Source organism: Lytechinus variegatus, chromosome 12 (genome assembly GCF_018143015.1).
Source record: "Lytechinus variegatus isolate NC3 chromosome 12, Lvar_3.0, whole genome shotgun sequence".
NCBI lineage: Eukaryota > Metazoa > Echinodermata > Echinoidea > Temnopleuroida > Toxopneustidae > Lytechinus > Lytechinus variegatus.
In genome coordinates this window covers 14,764,114-14,778,312 of record NC_054751.1, presented here as the reverse complement: position 1 = coordinate 14,778,312, position 14,199 = coordinate 14,764,114, and the positions used below count along the sequence as shown (strand labels likewise).

Here is a 14,199-nt window from a genome sequence, read left to right as displayed (position 1 = left end):
ATTATGAATATGAATCTTTGATCTGGAAAGCACTTTATACCATTGTAGGGAATGTTGCAAGAACATATATGTAATTGTAAATATATGTTGCCATTTTACGGTTGACATATATACATAGAGTTCCTTAATGCAAGAACCAGAGCAATAATCAAATACAAATTTGCAAGACATGATTTATTTTCGGATTGAAAACAGACTTGCAATTGGTTGCAATAATTGCAAGTTTTTGAGATGGGAGTTTGATACACAGTTTTGATGTACATGTATTACCTACATGTAGTGCTGTTTAACAACAGAATTCTTGTCATCGTTAATTTGTCTGGTAAAGGCCAGGTCAGGTATATCAGGGACTCAAAGTAGTGATTATGTATGAATTTCAATGACATGTGCTGATTGAGTACAATGTATTTTAGCTCAAACAGAGTTACGTCTCACAAAAATATGTGTCCTTGTTTTCTCTCACTTTCTCTCCGAGATACCTCGAACGATTCCATGACTCGACCGATTCTATTCTAAGAAAAACTAGATTAGGAATGATCGGCAATGGGTATTCAACTAGGGTTGATTCAATGGATCGGGAAATATATCAATGCAGGCGGTTACACATTAGGTGAAATGCACACAACTGAAGCCATTCGCTTTCGGAAAATGGGATCGCGTCAAGGAAGTACGATGTAGACGGCTCGGGGATACACTCTGGTGGCGGAGACATCTCGGTAGGCACTGTCTCTAATAATGAATAATGATGCCAGGAGTTTGATTTTTTTTCCCTTGGACTGAACACTGCATTTAGTGACATGGTCTCCCTTCCTGTTTAAATGTCATTGGTGTTGTGTCCAGTTGCACTTCAGAATGCATGCAACCCTCTCCTCTTTCCTTTTCACCGTCTTCCTTAGTCTTTGCCCCTTTCATCTCTATTTTTCTTGCTATCACTTACATCTCTTGTTATCGTGAAGATGGAAGTTCCTTTGTCCTGAATTTTTCTCAACTGAATTTTGTCTCTGCTGACTTTTCCCTGTCTATTGTGCTCACTTTCATCTCCTCATCTTCTATTTTTGCTCCATCTCTCTTTACTGAATACTTGTACCAATTACAATCTATCTTTCTCTTTATTTTTTTGCTCTCTACATTGACTTTATATTTGAGTGTGTAGACTCACACTATGCCCCCTCCCCATTCTTTCCCTTAATTTGTGGACATTTCTCTCACCTTCTTTCCATCTCCTCTCTTCTCCTTATCTCTCCCTCTTTCCCCTTGTCCCTCCTCATTTTTTTCTCTTTCTTGACAAACTATTGCCCTCCCTTCATCTCTCTCTTGCAGATCTCTCTCCTTTCTTCTGACTTTCACCGCCTCTCCCTCTCATTCCCCACTCTAGTCTCTACCCCCCCCCCCCCCCTCTTTCCACTAACTCTTGCCCTATGCACCAATATTTCTCCCTCCTTTCCATCTCTTCCTTTCTCCATCCTGTTTCTTCCTCCTTTATCTTCCATTCTCTCCATCCATCCATCCATCCACTCTCCTCTCTGCATCCCTCTCCTGTCGCTCTCCACACTGCTCTAATTTCTTTTGTATACCCTTTTTTCTCTCTCGACCAAAGACAGTGCAGAGAGATCAGCTCAGTCTATTCAGGCTTGATTAAAACCAGGAAGCATTCCCCTCCTCATCTCAAATCTGGGCCAGTCAATTAGATTAGTAAACTCTCTAATAAGATGAAAATCTACTTCCATGATTAAGGAAAATACCTCAAATAGTCCCACGGCTCCCAACAATTAGCTGTTTATGCACTCAAGTACGAACAAATGTACACTGAACATGACTTTCAGCTGCAAATATGTTAACATGGATGAGTCTGCAGCCATAGACTCAAATCAAACATTGAATAAAAAATGATAATGAGTTAGATGCAAAAAAGTAGCAATTTCTTCAAGCACAAGCAATTGCTAGCCAAGCAAAAGACAATTACTTTATTTCATATGAATAACCCTTTGCTAGTGCTTAAACCCTGTTCTTGCCTTCAGAAAGGAATTGCTTGCAGTTTAAACAATAGCAACGTCATGTTGGTGCGAACATGACTCACAGAAAAGGCAGGACTGGAAAGCAAAGGAGTGGCAGAGGAAATTGCCGCTTCTTTCATATAACATCCTTTCGGTGTAAACTAACTAGGAAGAAAACATGTACATGTGGGCTACTATACACCTTGAGGTTTTCTCTCAGGTGCATAAACATGATTTAAAAACGCGAATACCCTGATCAAGCAAACGCTCAAGCTGCTTTGTCGGAGCTTGAAAATCCCAAGCAAGTGCTTAAATGCACAAGTAAAATATTTGCTTTATGCATACAATGTATGCTTTTTAGCATTAGCTCTAATCGTCACGGAAGTGCTAACAGTCAGAAATAGAGATTGCTAAAACTTACGAGCAAAATCATTTGCTCGCTCATTTATATGCATACGGAATCAAGCAAAAGGCTATCATCTGATGACACAATATCATGCATGATTTTGTTCAGGGATTTGAACGTAGAAATCGAGTTTACTGACTTGTCTACGTAAACGTAAATTTGAGCAGTGACTAAGAACCTGTCCATCAACCGTGTATGTGACATTTTCTAGTTTGAAGCATACAGGTAGAACATACTCCAATATTGTTAATGCATGTGTTCACTCTTCTTCTACATTGCATACATTATTCAGACAAGATAGGCAACGTTCTCTGAAGGAGGCCAATATCAGAACTCATTACGTTTTTTCTCCTTTGAAATATCTTTTAGTTATAAATGGCTGACGAATCTAAAAGAAAAGCTTCCCTGTACCTACATGTACCATAAATACCTGGGATTGGTTTATTTAAGATAATTTGAGGGAGAGTACCGTATTTGTCTTTTTGCTGAAAATTTTCCTCTTGCTTTGAATATATCCTTATATGCCATGCATATATTTTAAGTTTTATTGCCATTTAAATGTTCATTGACATTCACGACCCACACAATGATACAAATACACTAAAAAAATGTTGAACTTAATTTTTTCCCCAAGTTCACGACCCTAAAATGCAAGATCACTATTATGCTATGATATTGTTTTGCAAAGATTGCCCCCCCCCCCACCTGATGATCTCTTGTGCACTATAAATATCATCTTCATTATTAAAGACACAGCAGCCGTAGTTCTCCTCATTTATAGTATGATCACTAGTTAAAAATAGCTAGTAATCAATTTCCTCTCACTAGGCTAAATACTGTGCGGAATGTAATTATACTTAATATAAAATGTTTCTTTTTATTTTTGTTTATACAGTCAACCTCGCTAGCCGCAGGATGGGGGGGGGAGCATCAACCTATATTTTATATAATATGGGCAGATTCAGTTGAAGGGATGCTGCAGAAGCCACACACCTTTACAGAGGTTAAAAGTGACAAGAAATAAAAGGGTTATATCTAAAAATGTTCCTTTTTTTCTCTCTCTAAAAAAAATGAATAAAATAATAATATTGGTATATTTACCCAGGGAAGCCACTTCAGATCTGAAAACTGTTCTCCCAGCAGGCCCTGCTATCATTATTACCCCGGCTTTAGCTGGGCTGCTTAGGCACTCAATCATTCAAGGCATTTCTTCCTACCGTGTACCCATTCACCTCACCTGGGTTGAGTGCAGCATATTGTAGATAAATTTCAAGCTGAGGGAAATTACTCCATGGCAGGGATTCAAACCCACGACCCTCTGTTTCAAAGTCAGAAGACTAATCCACTGGACCACAATGCTCCAAAAATAACAAGCACCGAAAAAAGACATCACTCCAAGAATGGTGATATTCTTCTTTTCCAAATAGTACGATAAGCATATCCAGTTGGTTTTTTTCCTTCTTTTCATAGGGGGGGGTGTAATTGGTTTTTTTTTTGTGTACAGAAAAATATTTGCCATCATTTGCAATGAAACATAAAGTTTAAGGCCTGTACATAAAACTACTTTTCGTCATTGCTTTTTTTTTCAGGGGGGGCCTAGGGTCATTTTATATACATGTACAACACTATAATTTCACCTACCTTTTGGATGGCCAGGACCAGAGGGAACTAAATGCTGCTCTATCGTCCTTAGAAAACATAGAAGAGGAACGATGGAACGTTGGAATAGCTGACAAGTCTTGCTCTCCATTTGACCAGATTCCAGGTGCGAGATTAAACACTTATCGGAACGCATCGACGCTAACACTTCACACATACCTGAAAAGAGGTGTAGAAATGGTATTGATTATTAAGGTATAAGGTTTCAGCATTGAAGCTGTAAACACCTTCACACGTACCTGTAAAGAGGTGTACATGTAGATATGGTATTGATTTTTAAGGTGTAAGGTAAAAGCTTTGATGTTAAATACACTTCCACATGTACCTACAAAGAAGTGTAGATGTGGTATTGAATTTCAAGGTGTAAGGTATCAGCATTGACACTAACACTTCCAGACATACCTTCAAAAAGGTGTAGATTTATATGTTGTTATTGATTTAAAGGTGTAATATATAAAAGCATCATCACTATTATACTTCCAAACATATACCTGCAAGAGGTTTGGATATTATGTCCAGGTACAAAAAGCTGATACATCATGCTAATGCTGTACACATGCTTGTAGAAGAAATGTCCTGCATAACAATACCATAACCAGCAAAGCTTAAAACAAAGTTCATATACATGTAGATTAGGTGAATCCTTCAAAAGTGACACCATTCCAGTTCATTCTTAAATTACTAGTATATGATGAGGAAGACATGAAATGAAAATGTATTTTACTGGATAAATTTTGCAATTATACATATTAAAATTGATATACTGTACATGTAGATCTGGTGCACAATCAAAATAAAATGTCTGCCTTTTTTTTCTCTTAGATTCTGAAGTATTTCAAGATATTATCTCTGTCCAGCTTTCTGATAAACCATCACTACTTTTGTAAATATATGCTCTACACATTAAGGCCTTTTTACAGAGAAATATTAAAGAAATCACTGAGAGACCATACTAGATGTTTCAAAGATAAAATTTCATATTTATACAAAAATGTAGAGCTGAATTTTTTTTTGGTAACAATGGGTGATTGGTTTATTTTTCTTTAAAAAGGGTCAAAGAACATACATGTATATCATGCAATACTGTGATTGGATATCAGAAAGTATAGATTACTCAACTATAATTCACATTGTTAATCCTAGCCCTAACCAAATCTTCAAACAAGCTTAAAAACACTAATGTACTTTTCAGAGTAAATATGTCCACAAAACTAAGACAATAACATTAATGATTTTAAATTCCTTTTCAATCCTAAACAATTCTAACTGAACCTTACCTCTGTCCCATACAGCTAGTACAGTCCTGAGTTGAAGGGACGTTGCAAGGCTGTGCAACGCCTTCAGGGCACCTTGTGACAAACGATTCTTTTGTTCTGAAAATTGAAGTGAAAGTGATAGATATAAATCTAAATTCATTCCTCTTCATCTTCTGAATTCCAAGGTTACACAAAGATACTTCAAGGGGAAGATCGGACAGTACATAGACCGCGCAACGAAACGCTTGGGAAGAGCGCCCTACAGCGTTGAGTAGTAACAACCTTTTTTTACCTTTGCGTATCGCAACCTGGTTGTGTAAAAAACATATGAGAGAAATGGTTTGAAACCACCTACAGAAACAGTTTCATTAGACGTAAATAGACTGGAGTTGGTGGCTGCTACTCTGTTTGGCATTCAGCGATTTGAAGGATAGAGCAACATCTACATGTACATGTATCTGGGGCTGCACTGTGGCTGCTATTCCCACAATCAATCTGGCAAGATGAAATTTCAGAGTATTCCTGTTTCAGATTTACTTTTTCAAATGATAAGACAAGGATGGATTTTTTCGTTTAAAAGAAACAACCTTTTGACTTTCCAGGAAAACCCAGATTCCCCAACAAAATCCTTGAGCTGCTACAGATGTTGCAAAGTTTAGAGATGCAATTTGAGAACCCCTTTCTTAGTGCTTCAGGCCAGGGCGATTGATTAGAGCATGTGGTTACCTATACAAGATGAAATCTGCATTTCTCTATCTTATGCCCAAGTCACATCGCTGAAGCCAATTCCAGACCAACCAAAGCTTTCAATCTGTATCGAAAACCTAACTTTTCTCTTTCCGATACATAAAGACTAATCATATAGTACAACCTGTAATATGCATTTCTGATGAAGCAATGTACTGTATTAAACAAATAGATGGGGGCGAGCGGCAATTTCCCACTCATTAGAGCCAAATCGTCACTAACATTCCCCAAAATTAATGCTCCGGGGCAACCAACTTTTCTACATATATGTAAAGTTGCCTCCAGATATGCCACAAAACAATATTTAAGAAAGTTTAAGAAATAGCAGAATGATAAATGCTTGCATTATAACTGTTTTGTAAAATGCATAAAAAGGAGCACTTGAAATAAAAGGAATAGTCCCCAAAATTCAGCAGTTGCCCAAAATGTTGTAACAAAAAAATGAAAAATAAAACAAATGATTTCCTACCCTCAGCATTTGGTATATATATTATATATTTAAGTTTCAGTTTTCTGAAAATATTCAAATTTGTACTAAAACCTTTAAAGGAGAATGAAACCATTGGAACAAGATAGCTTGTGTGAAAACAGAAAAATCAAAGAAACAGATCAACAAAAGTTAGAGAAAAATCGGACAAATAATGAGACAGTTATGAGCATTTGAATATTGCGATCACTAATGCTATGGAGATAGCAAATTGGCAATGCGACAAAGATGTGTGATGTCACTTGTGAACAACTCTCCCCATTACTTTAGTATATATTTCACTTGAATTGCCTCTTTTATCACATCTATCCATAGATCATGTGTTCTTTCTACATGAGGGCATGTATTACATGTTTTTAAGAATACATCATGGATAAAGAGTTTGTATCATCATTAGAAAAAGCAAAAAGAGACATTTTGAGGGTATTTTATAGTCCACCAAAGGGAAAGTTGTTCATCAGTGACATCACACATCCTTGTCACAATGCCAATGGGAGGATCTCCATAGCATTAGTGATTACAATATTCAAATGCTTATAACTTTCTCATTATTTGTCCGATTTTTCTCAAACTTTCTTTATTCTTATTCTTTGATTTTTCTGTTTCTACACGAGTATATTTGTTCCAAAGGTTTCATTCCCCTTTAAATAAAGGGATAAAATGTAATAATGAGAGTGAGATCAGAATGTCATACATGTACATGAATGGAAACTGGAAAGATGAATTTCTGACTTGCTCAGCCCAAATTGCATCATGTATATCTTAGCAATATATATTATACATCTACTGCCTTTAACAAGAAGACTATGTACCGGTATACCTATCACTTTTGATTCATAATGAAATAATATGTCAATATACTGTACGCCAGTTACAAGTTGTGTAAATTCAATCAAATGTTACGTTCACTGTAAAAAGTAGGTCTGTTTAGGTTGATATTACATTCGAAGCATATTGTATTACAGAGGCACGTGTGTGCATTTCTTAAATTGAAAATTTAGAAGTAATATTTGTCATAATATTTTTCTTGTTAATGCAGGGGTGACAGATGATTTTACAAAATTTTCATAGCCAAATTTTTTGTTGCATATTAAGTGTAAATATGTAAAAGTCAAAGTTAACTTCTTGGTCATCAGTCTGAACCGTTAATAAAGAAACTACATGTATGGGTATCACTGTCTCAAAATGAATGTAAAGGGTTGTTTGAAATATATGAACTGGTGTTCGCTGTTTGAAATCATCAAACTAACTTTTTGTAATCTACTGAGAATTACATGCACACACAAACAGTAATACTATCCATGTATGTGGAGCTACACGCAAACGGAAAGCCGAAATGTTTCAGATATTTTCATCAAAAGAATATTATAAAGCTTTGGCAGTGATATCAGAGGGCTATTTTTTTTTTAATAGGAATATCACGAAAAACATTTGAAAGCTCACAATTATTTTCACCTTTCTTGCAACTGGAATATTAGGCCTACTACATCATTACATGTCAGCATGCCAGGGGTTCAAAAGCATGCCAGGGGTTCAAAAGCCTCTTCTTATTGAAGGTTTACAAATTTATGCCTATCTCCCCTCAATCTCATCAAACTAATGAGAACATCAAACAGTATACAAATAGCGAATAGGCATGAGTGCGATGGTGCGAGATTTCGCATGAGGTGAAAGAAAGATGCTCTATTCAACGAGGCGTTAGCCGAGTTGAATAGAGCGTTTCTTTCTTTCACCGAATGCAAAATCTTGCACCATTGCACGAATAAGAATATTCGCTATTTGTGTTGTACAACGCCTCGGAATCTAGCGAAAATATGAAAAAAAAACAAGAGTTTTTTCCTCCAGTAATCTATGAAAAGGGAGCAAAAATATTGAAAGCAAAAAGCAAAATCCCACAAGCGCACATGATCGATCTTGGACAGCGTTGCGCATTTAGCCAGCGGGCTGTACGCGCATTGTCACCTTATTCAATGAAATCGCATTGTGACGTCACCTCTAAAGCCGTGCAATGGTACATTTTGGATGGTACGTCTTGCTTGTGTGCAACGGTAGGAATGTGTGACATTCAGCCTCCCATTTGATCGCGTACAACAAGCTAAGTAGGCGTTGTACAATAATATTTATTCTTTATATCTCAGATGAGATTTCAAAACTGCAAACTCCAGATCAGTAATGAGCGAGGTGCATGTACTGTATGTGTCTGAGGGTAGTTTTTTTTTCCGACTTTGCAGGACAGGGATTTATATTTTTCAGTATTAATGGCATGGTAAAGCCTACAGGTAGGTGTTGTAGGTTGTTACTTTTACAATACAATCATTTATACACAAAATCTACCTATCAAACTGCAAAATGGTTTCTTCTAAATTTGTAAAAAAATATTTGTTCTCATATTTGTACATAGTTATTGAAATCCTTACATTAGAAAGGCTCACATCAATTCATCAACAGTTAGGTCCTTCGTAGGAACAGTGATTTTCTGTTTTACCGGTAAATAAAACGGGAATTCTGTTTGGTTCTTGTACTTTTCATGCAAAAATTCATGGAATTCACCTTTGCAAAACAGAATTCAGGCTTTTGCTGTCTATATTTTCAGTGACAAAGCAGAATTTCCATTTCTAAAATTATAGATTTTCACAAACGGAAAAGACCATTTTTTAAAACGGAAAATCACCGTCTCTAAACTGTGCAAATTACTGACAAGTTAATTCATGAAACTCTCCCGAGATCTCCAATGTAAATGCAATGCACGTCACTCCACTTGCATTTTCTATATCTTTGCGATTGGGTTTTAACTTGAAATCAATATTACCTTCAGATGACCCCTATTTTTAAACAACAATGGAAGCCCAAGAAGGCTCCATCCCCAAGTGACGCTAAATGGAAAACATCGGAGCATCGAAATGTCAATGGAAATCAAATTGCAATCCTTTGTTGGAGATGTCAGATTCTTGTGTCTATGGGGCTAAGTTTCAAGAGTTGCCGAGCAGTTGTTACAAAACATCAGTATTGATTACTACTTGTGCTCAATGCAATGTCAGCTTGAGAAAAATCTCACTACCAATTTTGCAATGAAGTTATATGTAAATGTAGACACCAACTTTATAGAGGAAAGCTTTTATAGAAAGTAATTGTGACAAATTATAAGTCTATCTATGGATTGTTGGGTATAGGGACAGTGATTTTCCGTTTCAGAAAATTGCCTTTTCCGTTTCAGAAAATCTTAAATTCCGTTTTGGCATATCAGTTCCCCATAGACTTTGTACACACGGAAAAGTGACGATTCCGTTTACCCATCCAGTAGCAATAAAACAAGTTAACGCTCGCGCTGGTCAAAATTTGGATCTGTCACTGTACCAACAACGTAGTAGAATCCGCTCTAATCGGATCTATGCGGGAACAAAAAATATCTTAATACATATATCTAACATGAATACATCCTCACCTTTCACATGTCTAGCATTATTTCACTGTTGAATGAATTTTTATAGATAATTTTGGGGGGTTTTGGACATCGTTTCGAGCAGTCAACGATTTCAATCTTTCCGCCATTTTGGATTTCAAGATCGTGCTGTACATTTTCAAACGTAGAGGGCAGCAAAACACGACCTGCATGTGAATGATTTCGATACGGCCGATCGACGGTACCCAGCTGCCAGAGCGGCCGGGAACGACCTGGGCGAGGCCAAGGGGTACGATCGGGTGTGAAGGAGTGAAGAGCAGTCACGATGTGTTGATTTTGTCGTGATTGTGGTGAAGTGAGATCTTGTTTTGTGAGGTTTTGTGGCCATTTAATATTCATATTTTGTTGAGATTTGGAGTAATTTATGTTGCTTTTCTGTGTATTTTGAGGAAAAATATGTTTTCCGTGATTTTCCCTTTGAAATGCCAATTTCCGTTTCAAAAGGCCATTTCCGTGAATTCCGTCCGTTTTCTGCGATCGCGGAAAATCACTGTCCCTATGGGTACTGTAACTCCTATAGGCTTTGTAAAGGTATTTAAAATCGAGTAGTCAACAGGGTAATATGTTATTTCAAGTACACGTATGGTGTTGATATTTTTGAAAATACATCTTCATGCTGTTTTGGACCTCCAACCTCAATAACTAAACACCTGAAATCACAATTTTCCAAATCTATACATTGTCGGAGATGGTGTTGGTGGTTGAGAAAACAACACAGAAATCCTTTTTCAAAAATTCTGAACAAAATTGGGAGATTTGCTCCTGTTGATTAGAGGAGGTCGAATGAAATAAATACAAAACAAAGTGATTAAAGAGGTATGTAATAAAAATGATATTGATATGCATGTTTTTCTAAATACTTTACCTTTGGTACAAGACGATTCCATGACCCAAACTATAGTTAAGGCTGCAAGGTCATCCACCTGCAATATATGACCCAAGACTTCATCAACATGATCTAAGCCGTTGGACTTCCACAGAATCTGTTGAAGTCCATTTCCAAGGTTAGCCCCAAACTCCTGCCACAGCTGCTCAAAATAGAGTCCACAGAGCTGTTGTCTGGTACCCTGGGTCAGGGAATCGCCCCATCGGACCGACTTCCGATGGGACGTGTCGCGGGATTTAAGACCACTTCCATTGCTAGATGATGAAGGCCCTGATGCCTTTGACTTCCAGCTGGTGTCCACTGAGGCGGGTTTGTCCCTTGTGGTCTTGACCACTTGCCTCTGCAGGAGATTGGTTGATGTTGCAACTGCTCCAAGAAGTTTCAAAATGAATTCCTCCTCATACATTTCAACATGGCAGAGAGGAGAAGTCCTCCCGGATAGGTCCAAAGCTTTGTGGTCCTTGAGATCCAACATTGCACTTAATACAGTACTACTTGATGTGAGGGAAACTGATGCTGTCTCACTATCTGTCTCATCTGAATTGGCTTCAGATAAGCTTTCAAAGTATTCTTGCCAGTCAAATGTGAAACCTGGTGTTTTGACAGCACAAAGCAACTTAGAGTTGGCCGTTAGGAAATTTAGAGTTCTGATTGCCACTGGACGTGACCTTTCCTTTGCCAAGATGGTCAGCAGACGATTGCACGTGTAAGGTATACAGGAGAGTACAGCACCATCTCTGTTCAAGAAAGGGCTATCTTTTGTTATCGAGTCTGATGCTTCTGATAAGAACAAGAAACGTTCCAATAGAACAGTAGGTCTTGCTAGTAGTCTATTGAACTCCTCCATTCCGCGTCCCACATTAAACAAGAGTTCCTGTGACATTGAACTTGCATGGTTGAATGCTAGCACCCGAATACCTGTGTATATTAACCTATGCAACCACAACAAAACACAGTCTCTCCAGTAATACAGCGTGTTGCTCATATTTGTAAGGTCTGAGCGGAGTTGTGGGAGAAGCAATTGCAGCCATTTGTCAGAATGAAGTTGATGCTGAATCGAAGACCAATCATTGAGCTGTGTCCTTAAGTGTTCACATAGACTTGGCAAGTATTCTAATTTTGTGGATGGGTCTGAACACTCACAATTCTCCAGGGACTTTAAGGTGTTCTGTTCAACCAGAACTAAACCTTGGACACTGGTCACCAACTCCCGTAACTGCGATGCCCTATACATGCAGTCTCTGATAAGCTGCAGTCGTGCCCTCTGAACCAAAAGCGCATGCAAGTCTGAGTAATGATGAGCTATTGACACACTATACTTGTTGTGAATGAATGCTGATGATACCCTTCCACGGGTACGCAGACATGGTCTGTTCTGTGGTTTCAAGAGCTCAAAGCATTCCTCCAGGATCTGGACACTATGTGAGATCTCCTCCTTTGAGTACTGTGGTAGACCTGACTGTGTACTATGGGCTTGGGGCCTTGGTGCTGGAGATGCTGTAGCTGCTGTTGCAGCAATGGTGGGTAGTAATTCTCCCTGTGGGGTACCAGGGGACGGTGGTGGGGTGTCAAGATCAAGTGCTGGGGTACCATGAAGAACTTGTAGGGGTGGCAAGCGACGCACGGGCGGTTCCACCATCGTGGCACCTGGATCCATTTTTAAGACATTAATCTGAAATGAAATAAAGAGAGACAAAAATATACATGTAATTACTTGTAGCAAAAGGCTATATTCTGTTTAATACTGCAATGTAGCTTACTTGTGATTTGAGTGAAGGTATTTTTCCTTCAACTCCTGAAAACTTTCATCTAATTGGTGTGATGACAAGAGAAAGTCCTTTTCACACAATCAGAAAAACATTAAGCTTTTTATTTGAAAAAAGAACAGAGATGTGTCGTACAATGCTATTTCTTCACGTTACAACTTCACATGAGCATCGTCGGGCTGCATCAGCTATTCTGCTATCTACGACAAAGCTTGTGGTATCACAAGTGAATGCTTTAAATACAAAAACAAAAGATTTTGTCCAGATTGCTAAAAATGATTTTTCTCAAATATTTGCCCCGCTTCAATTTCTTCCCACTGTAGTAATAACTTCATCAATTTCTTCCATACTTCTGTTTATTACAATTCAAAACAAAACCATAGAGCTAACCCACTTTACAGAACTTTGGCTTTGACAATTTCAACTCAGTTTACCACAATTTAACTTTGTTAGATTCTTGAAAACATACATGTACATGGATATGTACAAAAAAAGATAAAACTCCTCAGCAGCTGGACAAGAGTTCCGCCTACATTGTCCTATTGCATTTTGCATTTCTAGAGATCTGTCAGCGGTGCAAATATTGTTGATAAGTTAGAAGCTCTCTGACTATATTATTTATGGCTGATTAGAGTAGATCCATCACTGCATGTTCCTCTAAGAGACAGACAAGATGGTTCTAAATTGATTTGTGTGATGAAGACGACACAGAAGGGGTCCTTCACACTGGGAATGAAATCTCGTCAGTTTCCCTCACATTGCAGCGTTTTTTATCCACAGCCTTATATGTACCGGTACACATCCAATATTCTTTACATATACACTGTAGGAAGACAATGTAATTTTTCTTTTCAAACTTTACTGAGAATCTCTGCAATATACATCGCATTCAGCTTCAGTGCATAGTTTGTTCCAAATGAGCTCTAATGTCAAAACAACATATATTTTACATAGAAGTCCTTTTGTGCACTAATGATCATAGCACTGTAATAGAGGAGCATCACAAATTGCTTTCTACCTGCTCTTCAAAGGTGAATATCTCCAGGGGTATATCATTGAATGCACCATCACTCACTTTGTGACTGATTGTGTAGGTCATTCCAATTTACAGATGGACCTTTCCACTACAAGCTCCTAGAAAAGAGATATTCCTTTCACTCACTTTTATAGTTAAAGTGGAATCCACTCTTGGCCATAAAATGTTGTGTTGGAAAGGAGAATAATAAATAAAACAGAATGGTGAAAGTTTGAAAGAAATCGGACAGGCAATAAGACAGTCATGGCTGCTTTAAAATTTGGATCCCTAAGACTATGTAGATTTCAAATTGGCAACGGGGTTAGTAAATTATGAGGGGCAAGGACAACTTTCCCATAGGCCATGTACTTAATTATCAGCGATTTGTGGTTTTCTCCTAAGGGGCAATAATCTAAATATAACCCAGGTAGTACAGTACATGTATATTGTTTGATGTCCTCATCAGAAAAATATAATTTAAGCTAAAACATTTGAAAAAAATATAATTTTAGCCATTTTATGT

At 37.7% G+C, this 14,199-nt stretch overlaps 1 protein-coding gene across 1 annotated transcript in view; it reads right to left on the bottom strand.

Annotated features, from left to right (window-relative positions):
• Nucleotides 1–12,562, bottom strand: part of LOC121424960 — a 42,310-nt gene extending 29,748 nt beyond the window's left edge. The window contains exons 1-3 of the mRNA XM_041620859.1: nt 10,875–12,562; nt 5,337–5,432; nt 4,042–4,218 (exon numbers count right to left, since the gene is read on the bottom strand). Of these exons, the coding sequence (XP_041476793.1) occupies nt 4,042–4,218; nt 5,337–5,432; nt 10,875–12,552 (1,951 nt within the window). The 5' untranslated portion in view covers nt 12,553–12,562. The remainder of the gene's footprint in view (nt 1–4,041; nt 4,219–5,336; nt 5,433–10,874) is intronic.
• Between the last annotated feature and the right edge of the window lie 1,637 nt (nt 12,563–14,199).